The sequence below is a fragment of the Schistocerca gregaria genome, chromosome 7 (assembly GCF_023897955.1).
Source record: "Schistocerca gregaria isolate iqSchGreg1 chromosome 7, iqSchGreg1.2, whole genome shotgun sequence".
NCBI classification, from domain to species: Eukaryota; Metazoa; Arthropoda; class Insecta; order Orthoptera; family Acrididae; genus Schistocerca; species Schistocerca gregaria.
The window spans coordinates 119,059,538-119,075,233 of NC_064926.1; the positions used below are offsets into that span (position 1 = coordinate 119,059,538).

The 15,696-nt window shown below is 45.9% G+C and overlaps 1 protein-coding gene across 1 annotated transcript in view; it reads left to right on the plus strand.

Annotated features, from left to right (window-relative positions):
- LOC126282210 (translation initiation factor IF-2-like) overlaps positions 1-15,696 on the plus strand; it is a 243,374-nt gene that overhangs the window by 213,655 nt on the left and 14,023 nt on the right. The window contains exon 3 of the mRNA XM_049981758.1: positions 277-747. Coding sequence (XP_049837715.1) covers positions 277-747 — 471 coding nt within the window. The remainder of the gene's footprint in view (positions 1-276; positions 748-15,696) is intronic.

Genomic DNA, 15,696 nt, shown 5'->3' on the forward strand with positions numbered 1-15,696 from the left:
ACCTGCATTTCTTTTTGGCGTAGCAATTTCAATGGCCAGTAGTGTAAATGGCGTGACTGTGTCAAGAAAGAAACTACTAATGCTGTATGCGAAATTATGGTTTCTTTTGCTACTGATCTGTTTTAAGACCCAAATTTCTACATTTGGAGCTACATCCACTGAGCTTCGAGACCTTCCCGTACACCACAGCATCAGCAGCACACGCATGGGTGCAGTCTGCTGGACGGTCTTCTGGTGGGCCGCTGTGGGTAAATGTGGTGACGTGCGCATGCGCAGGTGCCGGCGCCGCCGTACCCGCGCGTCGGCCGGCAGGAGGCGGGCAGCCGGGGTTACGGCGACGGCCGCGGGCAGCGCTGGGAGCGGCCGCTCAGCTACTCCATCGTGGACGCGGACGCGCAGCCCGAGGCCGACCGCCGCCGCGAGTTCCCGCCGTCGCCGCCAGAGGCGCGCTACGGCCGCCTGCCCGCGCCCCCGCCGCCCCCCTACTACCAGCAGAGGCCGGGGCCGGACTACTACTCCTACTCGAGCAGGCCAGACGTGGACTACTCTGGCAGGAGGCCCGACCTGGACTACTCCGCCAGGCGGCCCGATCTGGACTACTCTGCCAGGAGGCCAGAGCTAGACTACTCCGCCAGGAGGCCGGAGTTGGCCTACTCTGGGAGGCCAGAGACGGAGGGTCGGCGGACGCTGCCTCTGGCACCTGTACCAGAACACAGACGCCCCGGCGCCCCCTACCGTGGTCCACAGGTAAGGATCTCTTGTCTCATTTTTTACGTTATGTGAATTCTGTGCACGTTCTCGTTCCTTGGGGAAGATGAGTAGAAATCCTTCGACAAAGCACAAGTCTCTGAATCTAACTGAGGAATGGACAAAATACAAAACCGCAGCGAATGAAGCAGGCAAAAGGAAATGCAGACATCTGAAAAATGAAACTGACAGGAGGTGTAAAATGACATAACAGGAACGTCTACGCAAACAATGTGACGCTTTTGCAAGGGGAAAATAAATAAGGCCGATAGGGAAATTAATGAAACCTTTGGAGAAAAGAGAAACAGCTCTCTCAAAATCAAGAGATTAGATGGTAAGCCAGTTCTACGCATAGAAGGGAAAGGTAAAAGGTGGAGCAATGTATTAAGCCCCCCCCCCCCCATGTCATTTGGATGCAGTACACATTGGCCTGGGGTCAACACACCTGTCTCTCTCCGCTGCTGTCAGCTTCGTATCTCGCCGTCTCTACTTCTCCTTCGAGAAGCTCCTCGACTGGCACCTTGAGGCTGAGTGGACGCCGTTCTGGTCTTCTGATCACCGAGATATGCCCGGCAGTCCTGGGTATCGAACTCAGGTCCTCCATATGGCAGCCACCTGTGCTGGCCACTCAGCTATGGGGGCGGGCAAGCAATACATACAAGATCTATACAGGAAAAACAGACTTTTCGATAATACTATACAACGAGAAAAGGAAGTAAGTGAAGATGATGTAGGAGACAATATGATATTGCGAGAATAACTTGGCACACACTAAAAGACCTAAGTCGACACAAGTCCCCTGAGAAGACAGCTCCTCAAAATTATTCAGATTCTTAGGAGAACAAGCGGTGAAAAAATTATTCCATCTGGTTTCTATGATTCATAAGACTCGTGAAATACCTTCAGTCTTCAAGACGAATGTGAATACTATTGAATCAACAGTACAATCGGTATGCATGCGCACCTAATGGGTACCAAAACGCTGTGCATAAAAACTGAATTGGTCGGTGCTTACACCTCACGTTCTATTGATTGTAAAAAGGTAGGGTCAAGTTTTCTTGGAACTTCCTTGCGCTAGGGACCATTTGTATATCCAACAGAAGAATAGTCTTAGTGTCCCACTTCCTCCTGCAGGAAATCGGGTGGTTCTTTTTGTATTTAATGTGGTCTCCGGTGGGCTTGATGGGACCCATGGAGGTACCATTAGTTCCTGGGGTAGGGTATCCTTAGAAAACCCCACATTTTTACTATATTTTAGCCGTCACCAGCGAATCAAACCCCCAACCATGGATTCCAAGATGGCTGTGCACAGAAAACGGCGGAAACTTTTGCGATGTACTCCTAAGATTCCGACCTCGAACAACCTTAAAAATTTTCTTCATATCTTTATCCATTTCCGAGATACAGAGGTTCAAAGTTACACTTCATGTACACGGAAGATACGCACGTAAAATACGGTTTGAGGCGAAAAAGTAAAGTGACGTAGCATGGAGAGATATGCTGCAAACTGTGTCCGCCATCATCTGGGAACCCCATTAAGCAAACTGAAGCACATGCGGAATTCTTTTGCACATAAAATCCGATCTGAGGTGAGAACTTAGATTTGCGTTATTTCACTTTCACATAAGGAAATTATCTAAATGTTACTGACCACTATATTAATTTTCATATGAGTTACAATCCCATGCTGCAACAGGGAAAAGAAGGGATCTAGCGGAAAAATGCTCCTATCGGAGCCCAAAAGAGTCGTTTTTTTGACAGCATGTCATCTGCAAACTGTCATCTGTCAAAAAAGCGACGAAAACGAGTACTAAAATCGATGTTTAATAATACAGTTCAATTAGCTATGTAATTTAAAGGTGAGTGTCGAAACAAAACGAAGCAAATTGTAAATATTGTATTTCTTAGGCCTACAGTAGTTAAATTATTACAAATATGATATTGTACTTAACAGAAAATAAAAGTTCTCCCACAGAAGATGACATATTGGTGTCGGAACATGTCTGGGGAAACATAAAAATAAACTATTTGTGTTTGCGTAAGGCTGATTTCCGAAATAACCCAGTTTTTAAATCGCAAACACGGAAGAACGAGAAGAGGAGCTTCAAACCTTAGTAAAATTAGTATCTACCTTTATAGAGTTTATAGAGAAATTTTTTCACGGGGGTTGACTACAATAAACTCTTCGAAATTATGAAGATAACAGATCTGAAACACACAGAGCTGAAAGTAAGCTCATACTTGTACAAATACCAGGCTACAGTTCTAACAACAGTCGAAGGACATGAAATGGGAGGAATAGTTCAGAGGGGAGTGAGACGAAGTTGCAGCCTATTCCAGACTTTAGTCAATCTAAACACTGTGCAGCAAGTACAGAAGTCCAAGGAGAAATTTGGAAGGGGTATTAACGTCCAGAAAGAAGTAGTAAAACCTTTGAGGTTTGCTTATGACACTGAGTTTCTCTCAAAGGCAGTAACGGACTGGAAAGAGGAGCTCTACGGAATGGGTAGTGTCTTGAAGATACACTTCCTTACACAAATATAAGGTACCCACAAAACATGATCGTATGTCAGTGTAACTTCATACACATACTACATACCTATTGCCAAGGATCCAGTCAGGCAAGTCTACCACCAAAAGGATGAATCGCCCTATTGTGCACCAATTGGTAGGTATATAAATACACTCCTGGAAATTGAAATAAGAACACCGTGAATTCATTGTCCCAGGAAGGGGAAACTTTATTGACACATTCCTGGGGTCAGATACATCACATGATCACACTGACAGAACCACAGGCACATAGACACAGGCAACAGAGCATGCACAATGTCGGCACTACTACAGTGTATATCCACCTTTCGCAGCAATGCAGGCTGCTATTCTCCCATGGAGACGATTGTAGAGATGCTGGATGTAGTCCTGTGGAACGGCTTGCCATGCCATTTCCTCCTGGCGCCTCAGTTTTACCAGCGTTCGTGCTGGACGTGCAGACCGCGTGAGACGACGCTTCATCCAGTCCCAAACATGCTCAATGGGGGACAGATCCGGAGATCTTGCTGGCCACGGTAGTTGACTTACACCTTCTAGAGCACGTTGGGTGGCACGGGATACATGCGGACTTGCATTGTCCTGTTGGAACAGCAAGTTCCCTTGCCGGTCTAGGAATGGTAGAACGATGGGTTCGATGACGGTTTGGATGTACCGTGCACTATTCAGTGTCCCCTCGACGATCACCAGAGGTGTACGGCCAGTGTAGGAGATCGCTCCCCACACCATGATGCCGGGTGTTGGCCCTGTGTGCCTCGGTCGTATGCAGTCCTGATTGTGGCGCTCACCTGCACGGCGCCAAACACGCATACGACCATCATTGGCACCAAGGCAGAAGCGACTCTCATCGCTGAAGACGACACGTCTCCATTCGTCCCTCCATTCACGCCTGTCGCGACACCACTGGAGGCGGGCTGCACGATGTTGGGGCGTGAGCGGAAGACGGCCTAACGGTGTGCGGGACCGTAGCCCAGCTTCATGGAGACGGTTGCGAATGGTCCTCGCCGATACCCCAGGAGCAACAGTGTCCCTAATTTGCTGGGAAGTGGCGGTGCGGTCCCCTACGGCACTGCGTAGGATCCTACGGTCTTGGCGTGCATCCGTGCGTCGCTGCGGTCCGGTTCCAGGTCGACGGGCACGTGCACCTTCCGCCGACCACTGGCGACAACATCGATGTACTGTGGAGACCTCACACAGCACGTGTTGAGCAATTCGGCGGAACGTCCACCCGGCCTCCCGCATGCCCACTATACGCCCTCGCTCAAAGTCCGTCAACTGCACAAACGGTTCACGTCCACGCTGTTGCGGCATGCTACCTGTGTTAAAGACTGTGATGGAGCTCCGTATGCCACGGCAAACTGGCTGACACTGACGGCGGCGGTGCACAAATGCTGCGCAGCTAGCGCCATTCGACGGCCAACACCGCGGTTCCTGGTGTGTCCGCTGTGCCGTGCGTGTGATCATTGCTTGTACAGCCCTCTCGCAGTGTCCGGAGCAAGTATGGTGGGTCTGACACACCGGTGTCAATGTGTTCTTTTTTCCATTTCCAGGAGTGTATTTGGAGTTACGATTCTCTGTGAGAGGTACAATGGCCATCAAAGTGCTTTACCATTGTTCAGTTATTTGCCCAACTGTTTGAATCGCACTATAGTCACATGTGTAGGGCAATCGGATACGACAGTGGTCTGATGTTGGTCTCCATAGGAAATTGAGGACAGGCATACCTTCGCCAAGGATCCGGTCAGGCAAGCCTGATCACCAAAAGGATGAATCGCCCTACTGTGCACCAAGCACACCGTAACACCTTCACTTCTGAGCCGGCAATCCGAAAACTAGTAACGGGCTCCCAGAAACATTCTGTGACGCCCCATACCATTGGTCAGAGACTAGCAGTCGGCGCCGGCCGCGGTGGCCGAGCGGTTCTAGGCGCTACAGTCTGGAGCCGCCCGGCCGCTACGGTCGCAGGTTCGAATCCTGCCTCGGGCATGGATGTGTGTGATGTCCTTAGGTTAGTTAGGTTTAAGTAGTTCTAAGTTCTAGAGGATTGATGACCTCAGATGTTAAGTCTCATAGTGCTCAGAGCCATTTGGACCATTTGAACTAGCAGCAGGCGCATCAGGGAATTACAGTCAGCACCACAACACAAACAGCTGAGTTTGGAGTGGTGCCATCACCAGGAAGCATGGACTGCTGATGAACAGCATCGCACTGTGTTCAGCGATGAACTGTGGTTCTGAACTGCCGCACATGCCCGTCCTTGGCGAGTACGGCGATGACATGGGATGTATGTGATGTTCTTAAGTTATTTAGCTTTAAGTAGTTCTAAGTCCAGGGGACTGATGACCTCAGATGTTAAGTCTCATAGTGCTTAGAGCCATTTGAACCATTTTGAACATCCTTTCTAAGCGAATCAGTGCGCACACCCAGGCCACAGGGGAAATAAAGTCATACCGACAAGTGGGATAATATTGTCAAGTTCTCTGTAAATTTGATTCCATTTGGTAATCACTAAAATAACATCACACACGCTCTCAATCTGTGAAGTTTCATTCTCTTTCCTTCTCCCCTTCTGGTGACTCACTGTTTTGTCAGGCAGTTTAGTTTACAGAATGAACAAGAACAAAAGTAAAGGAAGGAATTGGAATTAGTCGCTTAAAATCAGCCGGTGACTAGGAAATAAGTTATTTTACTATCTGTGCCGTACAGTAACTGACGGTGGAGCCTGGCAACGGAAAGAAAAACATTTCTGATAGAGAAGAATTTCTTTACATGTAATATAAATTTAAGTGACAGTAGATGTTTTCTGAACGTATTGCCAGCCGCGGTGGCCATGCGGTTCTAGGCGCTGTAGTCCGGAACCGCGCGACTGCTGCGGTCGCAGGTTCGAATCCTGCCTCGGGCATGGATGTATGTGATGTCCTTAGGTTAGTTAGGTTTAAGTAGTTCTAAGTTCTAGGGGACTGATAACCTCAGATGTTAAGTCCCATAGTGCTCAGAGCCATTTGAACCATCTGAACGTATTTCCTGGAGAGTAGCCTCGAACAGAAGTGAATCGCGGGCGATACGTAGGTCAGACAAGAAAAGAATAGAAGCTTTTGAAATTTGGCGCTACACAAGAATGCTGAAGATTAGATGGGTACAGCGTATAACTAACGGGGAACTACTGTATCCAAATAACGAAAAAAATAAATTTGTGGCTCGACTAAAAGAAAGGCTGGATTGACATGAAACATCAAAGAAACGTCATTTTGGTCATGTAGGGAGGTGTGGGAGATAAAACTGCAAAGAGAGACCCGGGCATGAATACAGACAGCAGGTTCAAATGGATGTAGCTGTTCGTAGATGAAGCGGCTTGCGCAGGATAGACTAGCGAGGACAGCTGCATCAAAACAAGTCGCAACAATGTTGACCACAACAGCAACAACAGCATCAGATGACAGGTACCTCATTACTACACCGCTTGTCAGTTACTAAATAACAACCCCACATGCCGTGTTGCACACCAGTTCTTGCTAACATGTCGAGTGGCACGTCAAAAGACTGTCTGACATCTATATACTATTGGTACGTAATTTACTCGGTAGCGAATCCTCCTTTCCTTGAATAAACGGACACATATCAAACGGAGGTAGGAGCGTACGTTGCCTGTACTGCAATGAAGGTACTAGGTGTGAAGGCTTTGGCCTGGTATGAAAGAATTTAAAACTATTAAACAATGTAATGTTTTTATTTGTTCCTAACTTTATTTGTTTCTCACAATGTATTTAAGTGTAACATTTAAACCACCACCTGTGACATGCTTTGTTGTCACATCCAAATGACGTATTCTTTCCCTGGCTTTATACTGTGTCACCACATGGTCAACATATTAGTTTCGGATTTCTTTATGTTAGTGGTAGAAGGTGACCGGACCTTCCGCTACGCCTGCGTTTCTAACTTTCGAGCAAAAGCGCGAGTGTTTCACGCGTAGATGTCACTTCATCGTAATGTAGTCCATGTCGCTTAGTTTGTAGTTGGCAGCATTGGCAAGCGCTGTTTAAAGTTCCCAGTACTCTGCGTGGGAGTGTGCACTGTTCTGAAACTTGCTGCTACATTAAAACTACAGTCTACTAAAAACAGTCTGTACCTAACACTGTTGGGCAAAACAATGCAAATTTCTGGCAGCTGTAGCAATGCTAGCGCTCCAAGAGACTGCCATGTAGTAACTGAAGAACAGAACGATACAAAGTCAAAAATAGCTGTTTTAATGGTTCTACTTCCTTGTAGGCCAGCAATAAACGGTGTGGTTATTTTACCAATATGATTATGCAGCGTAATTAAATTAATACCCTACCTTCTGCTAGGGACAACGTGTAAAGATAAACTCTGTGTGTGATGCATGTATGCAGATCTCAGTAGCCTTCGTATAACCAAAACTATCTTAAGACGAGAAGCCTGCCGGAGTGGCTGAGCGGTTCTAGGCGCTTCAGTATGGAACCGCGCGACCGCTACGGTCGAAGGTTCGAATCCTGCCTTGGTCATGGATGTGTGTGATGTCCTTAGGTTAGTTAGGTTTAAGTAGTTCTAAGTTCTAGGGGACTGATGACCTCAGATGTTTAGTCCCATAGTGCTCAGAGCCATTTGAACCATTTTTTTAAGACGAGAAATTAACTGTAAGTTCAATCGCAAATCATTACAACGATATCTATGTGCTTGGCATGTTCTTCCTGATGCTTTGGCTGCTTCTTTGTGGATTTTAGGCCATTTTTTTTTTTTACAATCGAAACCAGGCACTGTTTTTATATTGCTAGAGACAGCAGCTACTTCCTGTCCTTAGACGCACCTATTATCTATAATATATTACTAAATGGCTAACCCTGTGCGCAGTTCACGGCACAGTTACAGGTAGTTTATCTAAAGGCTTCCATGAGCAAGCAAAACTTGGTTTCCAGTATTTCATTTAGTTATTAACCGAATTTTAAAAATTTAAAATGATTCCATAATCTGTTCATTAAATAATTTACGTTAAAGGCTCAGCACAATAACTTAAGCATTGGAGTTAAAAAACTTTGTTTACCTATTTATGCAGTATAATTCATGTTGTGCAAATTATCCTGACGACATATTCAACTCACATAAATGTCACCACCGTCTGTGTTCGATGTTAACGTGCTGTAACAACTCACAGACGGCCGGTGACAGTAGCAGTTGTGAAGGGTATATAAAGCATATCGTGGGGACATAGAATGCAGTGCATCCGTTGTTGTAATGCGGAAATGGAGCTATACTCCTGGAAATGGAAAAAAGAACACATTGACACCGGTGTGTCAGACCCACCATACTTGCTCCGGACACTGCGAGAGGGCTGTACAAGCAATGATCACACGCACGGCACAGCGGACACACCAGGAACCGCGGTGTTGGCCGTCGAATGGCGCTAGCTGCGCAGCATTTGTGCACCGCCGCCGTCAGTGTCAGCCAGTTTGCCGTGGCATACGGAGCTCCATCGCAGTCTTTAACACTGGTAGCATGCCGCGACAGCGTGGACGTGAACCGTATGTGCAGTTGACGGACTTTGAGCGAGGGCGTATAGTGGCATGCGGGAGGCCGGGTGGACATACCGCCGAATTGCTCAACACGTGGGGCGTGAGGTCTCCACAGTACATCGATGTTGTCGCCAGTGGTCGGCGGAAGGTGCACGTGCCCGTCGACCTGGGACCGGACCGCAGCGACTCACGGATGCACGCCAAGACCGTAGGATCCTACGCAGTGCCGCCACTTCCCAGCAAATTAGGGACACTGTTGCTCCTGGGGTATCGGCGAGGACCATTCGCAACCGTCTCCATGAAGCTGGGCTACGGTCCCGCACACCGTTAGGCCGTCTTCCACTCACGCCCCAACATCGTGCAGCCCGCCTCCAGTGGTGTCGCGACAGGCGTGAATGGAGGGACGAATGGAGACGTGTCGTCTTCAGCGATGAGAGTCGCTTCTGCCTTGGCGCCAATGATGGTCGTATGCGTGTTTGGCGCCGTGCAGGTGAGCGCCACAATCAGGACTGCAAACGACCGAGGCACACAGGGCCAACACCCAGCATCATGTTGTGGGGAGCGATCTCCTACACTGGCCGTACACCTCTGGTGATCGTCGAGGGGACACTGAATAGTGCACGGTACATCCAAACCGTCATCGAACCCATCGTTCTACCATTCCTAGACCGGCAAGGGAACTTGCTGTTCCAACAGGACAATGCACGTCCGCATGTATCCCGTGCCACCCAACGTGCTTTTGAAGGTGTAAGTCAACTACCCTGGCCAGCAAGATCTCCGGATCTGTCCCCCATTGAGCATGTTTGGGACTGGATGAAGCGCCGTCTCACGCAGTCTGCACGTCCAGCACGAACGCTGGTCCAACTGAGGCGCCAGGTGGAAATGGCATGGCAAGCCGTTCCACAGAACTATATCCAGCATCTCTACGATCGTCTCCATGGGAGAATAGCAGCCTGCATTGCTGCGAAAGGTGGATATACACTGTACTAGTGCCGACATTGTGCATGCTCTGTTGCCTGTGTCTATGTGCCTGTGGTTCTGTCAGTGTGATCATGTGATGTATCTGACCCCAGGAATGTGTCAATAAAGTTTCCCCTTCCTGGGACAATGAATTCACGGTGTTCTTATTTCAATTTCCAGGAGTGTATTTATCTGACGTTCAAAATGGCATGATGGTTGGCCTTCAGGACAGGGATGGAAGCATTTCCTAAATGGCTAGGTTTGTGAACTATTTGCATGCCGCATTGGTTGAAGTATACCGTGTATGGCACAATGGTGCAGCACTGAGGGAACTGCGGTGCACCAGCCGTAAACTACTGGGAGGAACAACGGCTGCGGAGATGTATATGGGCGAATAGCCACGCAACTGACTGCCCACTTGAATCAAGAGGCTACCAACAGTGTCTCCTCAAATACCATTCAGTGAACGTAGCTGCGTATGGGCCTCCACAGCAGGCACCTAGTCCATGCACCCATGCCAACTGCTGGTAATTGGTAACAAAAAGCCGGAATTTGCACGCTACTACCACGTCTGGACGCCCACTGAACAGTGACAGGTGGCCTTCACAGAGGAATCACGTTTTACGCTCCATCGCAACAAAAAGCAGACACCTCGAGACAATCGTCGGGAGGGTCCAGGCCATAGGATGGAGCGTTGTGGTCTAGGGAATGTTATCGTGACATTCACTTGGTGATCTAGTCAATCTGAAAGGCACAACGGATCAACACAAGCATGAACCTATCCTTAGAGACTACGTCCACCTCCATATACCGTCTGCTTCCTTCCCTCTTCACGATAGCATCTACCAACAAAACAATGCAACGTGTTACACAGCTCGGAGTGTACCTGTGTGGTTCAAAGAGCACCAGGATAAGTTTATCCTACTCCCGTGACTACCAAACTTCTCCGATTCAAAACCAATGGGCTATCTAGGAGACCACATCGATCGAAATGTTCACTCCATAGATCCTCAACCAAGAAATTTAGTGCAGATGTCTACGGTACTGGAGTTCCAAGGTTCCACATCCTCGTCGGTACCTTCCAGAATCACCACAACTCTCTTCGTGCACGTCTTGCAGTGACCCATTCTGCAAATGATATTTTTAGCTTTTTGACAGGTGGTCTCATTAATGTGACTGGACATTGTATATTCATCCTATATTTGAGAATGCGAGCACTTTGCAACTTCCAGCAAACTTTGCATACAATTTCAAACCATTTCGAAAGCTTTTCTCTCTGACTCCCAACGAATAGGAAAGAAGTTCATTGCTTACTGCATTATCGCTGTTCTTGCACTAAAACTGCGTCATCAGACACAACATTTTAATTTGTTACTTCTTTGCTATTAACTCTGTTCAAGACACGTTTTGCAGTAGTATTCTCATACTGAGGTCACAAATGTCATGATGTCATGTTCCAACGTTTGTATCTGCATAGTGAGTGTACCAATGTGTGCAAACTTAGCTTACCACTTAGTGCGCAAATGGGCAAAACATCTGATATGTCTTCTCAAGCCCTGGGTGTTAAACGGACATTCTAAATAAATATGAACTTGGCCCTGTAAGGCAGCTAATATCAGTTGCAGATATTAGCAGTCATTAAAAATCATTAAAAATGCTGCTGAAACGTAACTAGAAGCATGAATTAATAAAGGTGAAAGCTTTGAGTCTATTCTAGAAAAATAAAACAGCTGTTCCCTTTTTTATTCTACGTATAATGTATCAAATGTGCTTTCAGGGGTCGAGTGATACACAACTATCATGTTCAATTACTTTTGACACTCAGCAAAAAAAAATTTAACTCTTGGACATATTGAATTGACGATTATTAAAATCGTGATCTCTACACACAGAATTTCTTATCACAGGAAAGAAAGATTAAAAATCTTCATCAAAATATTTACATCTACATTGTCGTGGCTGGTCAATGCACTGAGTTGGTGGAGAATAAATTTACTTTTTGTACCAATGAAAAAACTCACATCTAGTCTATGTGAGGGTAGGTTAGTATCCAGGCTTTAAATGTTCAGTGGTCAAAGCATAAGCAAATTGGAGTGAGCAAAATCTGGGCTCCAAATTTACTGTGGCCTAATGCGCAATGGTACTTTACCAAGCGGCATCTGCAACAACATTGTCTCTGTGCTGGATCTGAAACGCTAATTCCCTACTCTGGCCTTGACTGAATTCACTCAGTCTCAACTTTCCTGCGTTCTGTAGAACTCAAATCTTTCCCTAGTCGAAATAATGGCTACTGCACACTCGCTAAGGCTTGGAGCAACGTGCACAATTTCTTTGCCCACAAAAAAATTACCGCAGGACTAATTATCTACCTCTTTGCTATCTGTCGCCACGACACGTGAAGCGTATCGTCCTCTTTTCGCACAAAGCAAAACTCTCAACGCCCTTGCTTATTTCCACACACTTGTGCAGTTCTCCATGAGACGAGATAGAGAGAGAGAGATATCTCCCCATTTTAGTTCTCAAAATGCTTTTATATAATGGGGATCTCCCCGCCATTTCGCGTCTGCGTCGCCAAGTATGGCTTCAGCCATTCACCGTCCTGCTAGAGGTGAATACATTTTTACACACATCAAAAAAAGCAGTGAAAGATAGATCAGATGTGCATTGTACTGTCGATCAATCATGCAACGAGTGAGTGATGACAATTCCGAAATGGCACCAAAGCTACAGCGTTTTTGCCTTATGCTTTTATCATTTCCAACATGAATTGTTGTAATTTGTGGAAATATAGTGTGAATTTTGTTTTTCGACCACCGTCTAAGATTAGGATCCTTTTAGGTTCCGTAAAGGATGATATGGGCTTGCTTAAGGCGGATGTCTCTTGTATTACATGCAGTCGAGGCATGTCGTATACTAATCAGACTATCATGACTTTGGAGGACCAACATACTGAGCATAAGCGTCAGACATGCTTACAACAGTCCAGCAAGTCTGCTACTGGAGAACATTGTCTTGGCACCGCTCATCCTATGGAACATAGCAACACGACGAGTCTGGCATGCACTTCCAGATATTGTGATAGTGTTATTATAGAAGAGGTTGAAAGTAACCTTATAAACAGAGAAAGAGGCTTTTGCTTAAATTCTGCTCCCTCCCTTGCAAATAAATAAATAAAAAAATAAATTTAAAAAAATCAGGGATGCAGTTAATGCACTGATCAATAATTTTCACTATCGATAACTTCTGATGTCAGTCATCTTTGGTTGTGTTTGCCATATGTGTGTGTGTGTGTGTGTGTGTGTGTGTGTGTGTGTGATCTTTTCGGCACTGTTCTGGAAACCGAGGTTTTAAATTCCCTTTCACAGCGCTTACTTGCTGCAGTTTTGTCTCGGAAATGACAGGGTGTGCTTCTGTCGAAATATCGGCTATTCTCGACGACCTCACCCGGCTACATCCCCGTAAGTTATCTGAACATTATATACGCTGGAGGAAACTCAGGTCTCACATGCTGTATCAATTGTTGAGTTATGTTTACCTGTACATAGTTTTTAAAAATTTTCATGGTATTTATAATTACCCTGTATTACATCTGGGTACTACAATAGGCGCACAGCATCAACACACACACACACACACACACACACACACACACACACTAGGAAATCAGGTTAAAAAAAATGTTCAAATGGCTCTGAGCAGGTTGGGACTTAATTACTGTGGTCATCAGTCCCCTAGAACTTAGAACTACTTAATCCTAACTAACCTAAGGACATCACACACATCCATGCCCGAAGTAGGATTCGAACCTGCGACCGTAGCAGTCGCGCGGTTCCGGACTGCGCGCCTAGAACCGCTAGACCACCGCGGCTGGCGAAATTACGTTCCTGTAGGTCCTATACTATTTTTCCTAGTATGATTAACCAATTAACCTCATATACTGTAACACATAGCATAAAATGGTTCAGTGTTCTACATGAATGTAAGAGAGCCATAAACAAAATCCGCTAAGCAATCTTTCGGTTTCATTAGATTTGATTTTTATTTGATTTTGTTAAATTAGCACAGGTGAAAGAATACTATATCGTATGGAGAAAAAGAGAGAGAAAAAGAAAAGAGTTTATGATACATTTTCCACATGGGTATTAGTTATCATTATTTACAGCGCTGTTGTTTGAACTGAGAGCCTACCTTAATCATTACTACAGTAGCCACAACGCACACAATATTACATACATGCCTATGACCATAGCGTACAATATTATTTATAATGTCATACCTGTCGCATACCCGCACAGGTCGTATCATCAACTTGGACAAGATATGGCTTGCATCGTGCAGACAGGTACTTGACGATAATTTGGGCTAGGTCTACTGAGTAACGGTAGTCTAGGGTGATTAGCACAGGTGACTCTGGAACGAAGAGAAGAAGTTTCTATTCGAAGTAAATGAAAAATGGTGGAATGACTTAAGGATCCAATTTAAGAATAATTTATTTTCTCAATAAAGCAGCCTTATTCGGGGAAGTGTCTTACAATGCCTGTATATCTTTGGAAATCGTTGAGTACGTCATACGACTCTCTATGTTAGTCCTTTCCAGCAGCTCCTAATTTATGAGTTCTGCCTTCCTCTTCCAGAAACGAGTACTGCGCTTGCAACTTTCCAACTATACACAGTTCTGCCACAACTGCAGAAACATGTGAGACAATACTTTTTCCTCTTTATGTTCAGAAAAACTGAAAATAACAAATACTACTCGTTGCTCCTAGCGACATACTCTGTAGCACTTACTCTTCTTTCATGGGGAGAGAACTCAAGATCATCGGAAGCTCTGTTGTCTTCCCTTAGATGTGTACAGACTCCATGCAGCATCGAAGTGTCACTCAACAGTGGCTTAGAGGCTCGGCTGTGGTACTGCTCCTAGCTGCTTCCTGGTAATCACTCCCTCGGCCCCCTGATCTGGCTGTTTATACACTAGCTGAGTACCTGCCACTGCCCAGGCATGTATTTATTCTATTCTTCTATTAGATTGTTTCCTCCTTCACCTCCTCTCTGTCCATCTCCTCCACCTCTTCTCTCTGTGTCCACCTCCTCAACCCCCTTAGCCACTCTCTGTCAATTTCCTCCCACACCTCACTCTCTCCATCCCCTCCTTCCCCATTTCTCTGTCAATCTGCTCCTCCCAACTCTGTACATCTGCTCCTTCGCCCTCTGTCCACCTCCTCCCTTCTCCTTTAATTCCACCACCTCCTCTCCCCTCTCCGTGTCCATCTCCTCTTCCCTCCTTTCTTTGTCTATTTCCCCCCTGTTTATCTCCTCCTCTTCCTCTCTATGCCTGTAGCTCCCCCCTCTCTCTCTGTCCATCTCCTCCTCTTTCATTTCTCTGTCCATCTCGTCCTCTATCCTCTCTCTGTCCATACCCCTCTCCCCCATCTCTGTCCATCCCCTTATCGTCCCATTTGTTCCTGTTCTCTACTTTCTCTTCAATGTCTGTTCATCTCTTCCACCCTACTTTCTCTCTCCACGGCAACACGCTAATCCCAAGAATAACCAAGTTCCTAACGCCAGAAAACACATTTCTCTGTATCATTTGTTGTTGTTGTTTGGAGTGTCAACACTCCATTTAAATGGAAATCATTGTTCTCCCCTACTGGAATGCCCTTATATACTATCTGCCACAAATACATCTAAATCCATGATTTTCAGAAGCAAGTAACCATATTCTTCTGATAAAGGTACAGAGAATTGTACATTTCGAACTTCATCTTGAATTAACGATAAAAATTTTACCATCTGTATCTGATTCACAACTGCAGTGCTAGAATCCCTTTTTGTACTTCCATGATAGCTGTAAGTGCTCATACTCAGCATTTAATTATATGAATAGTGATGCTAGTTCAATCATGAGTTCATTGAT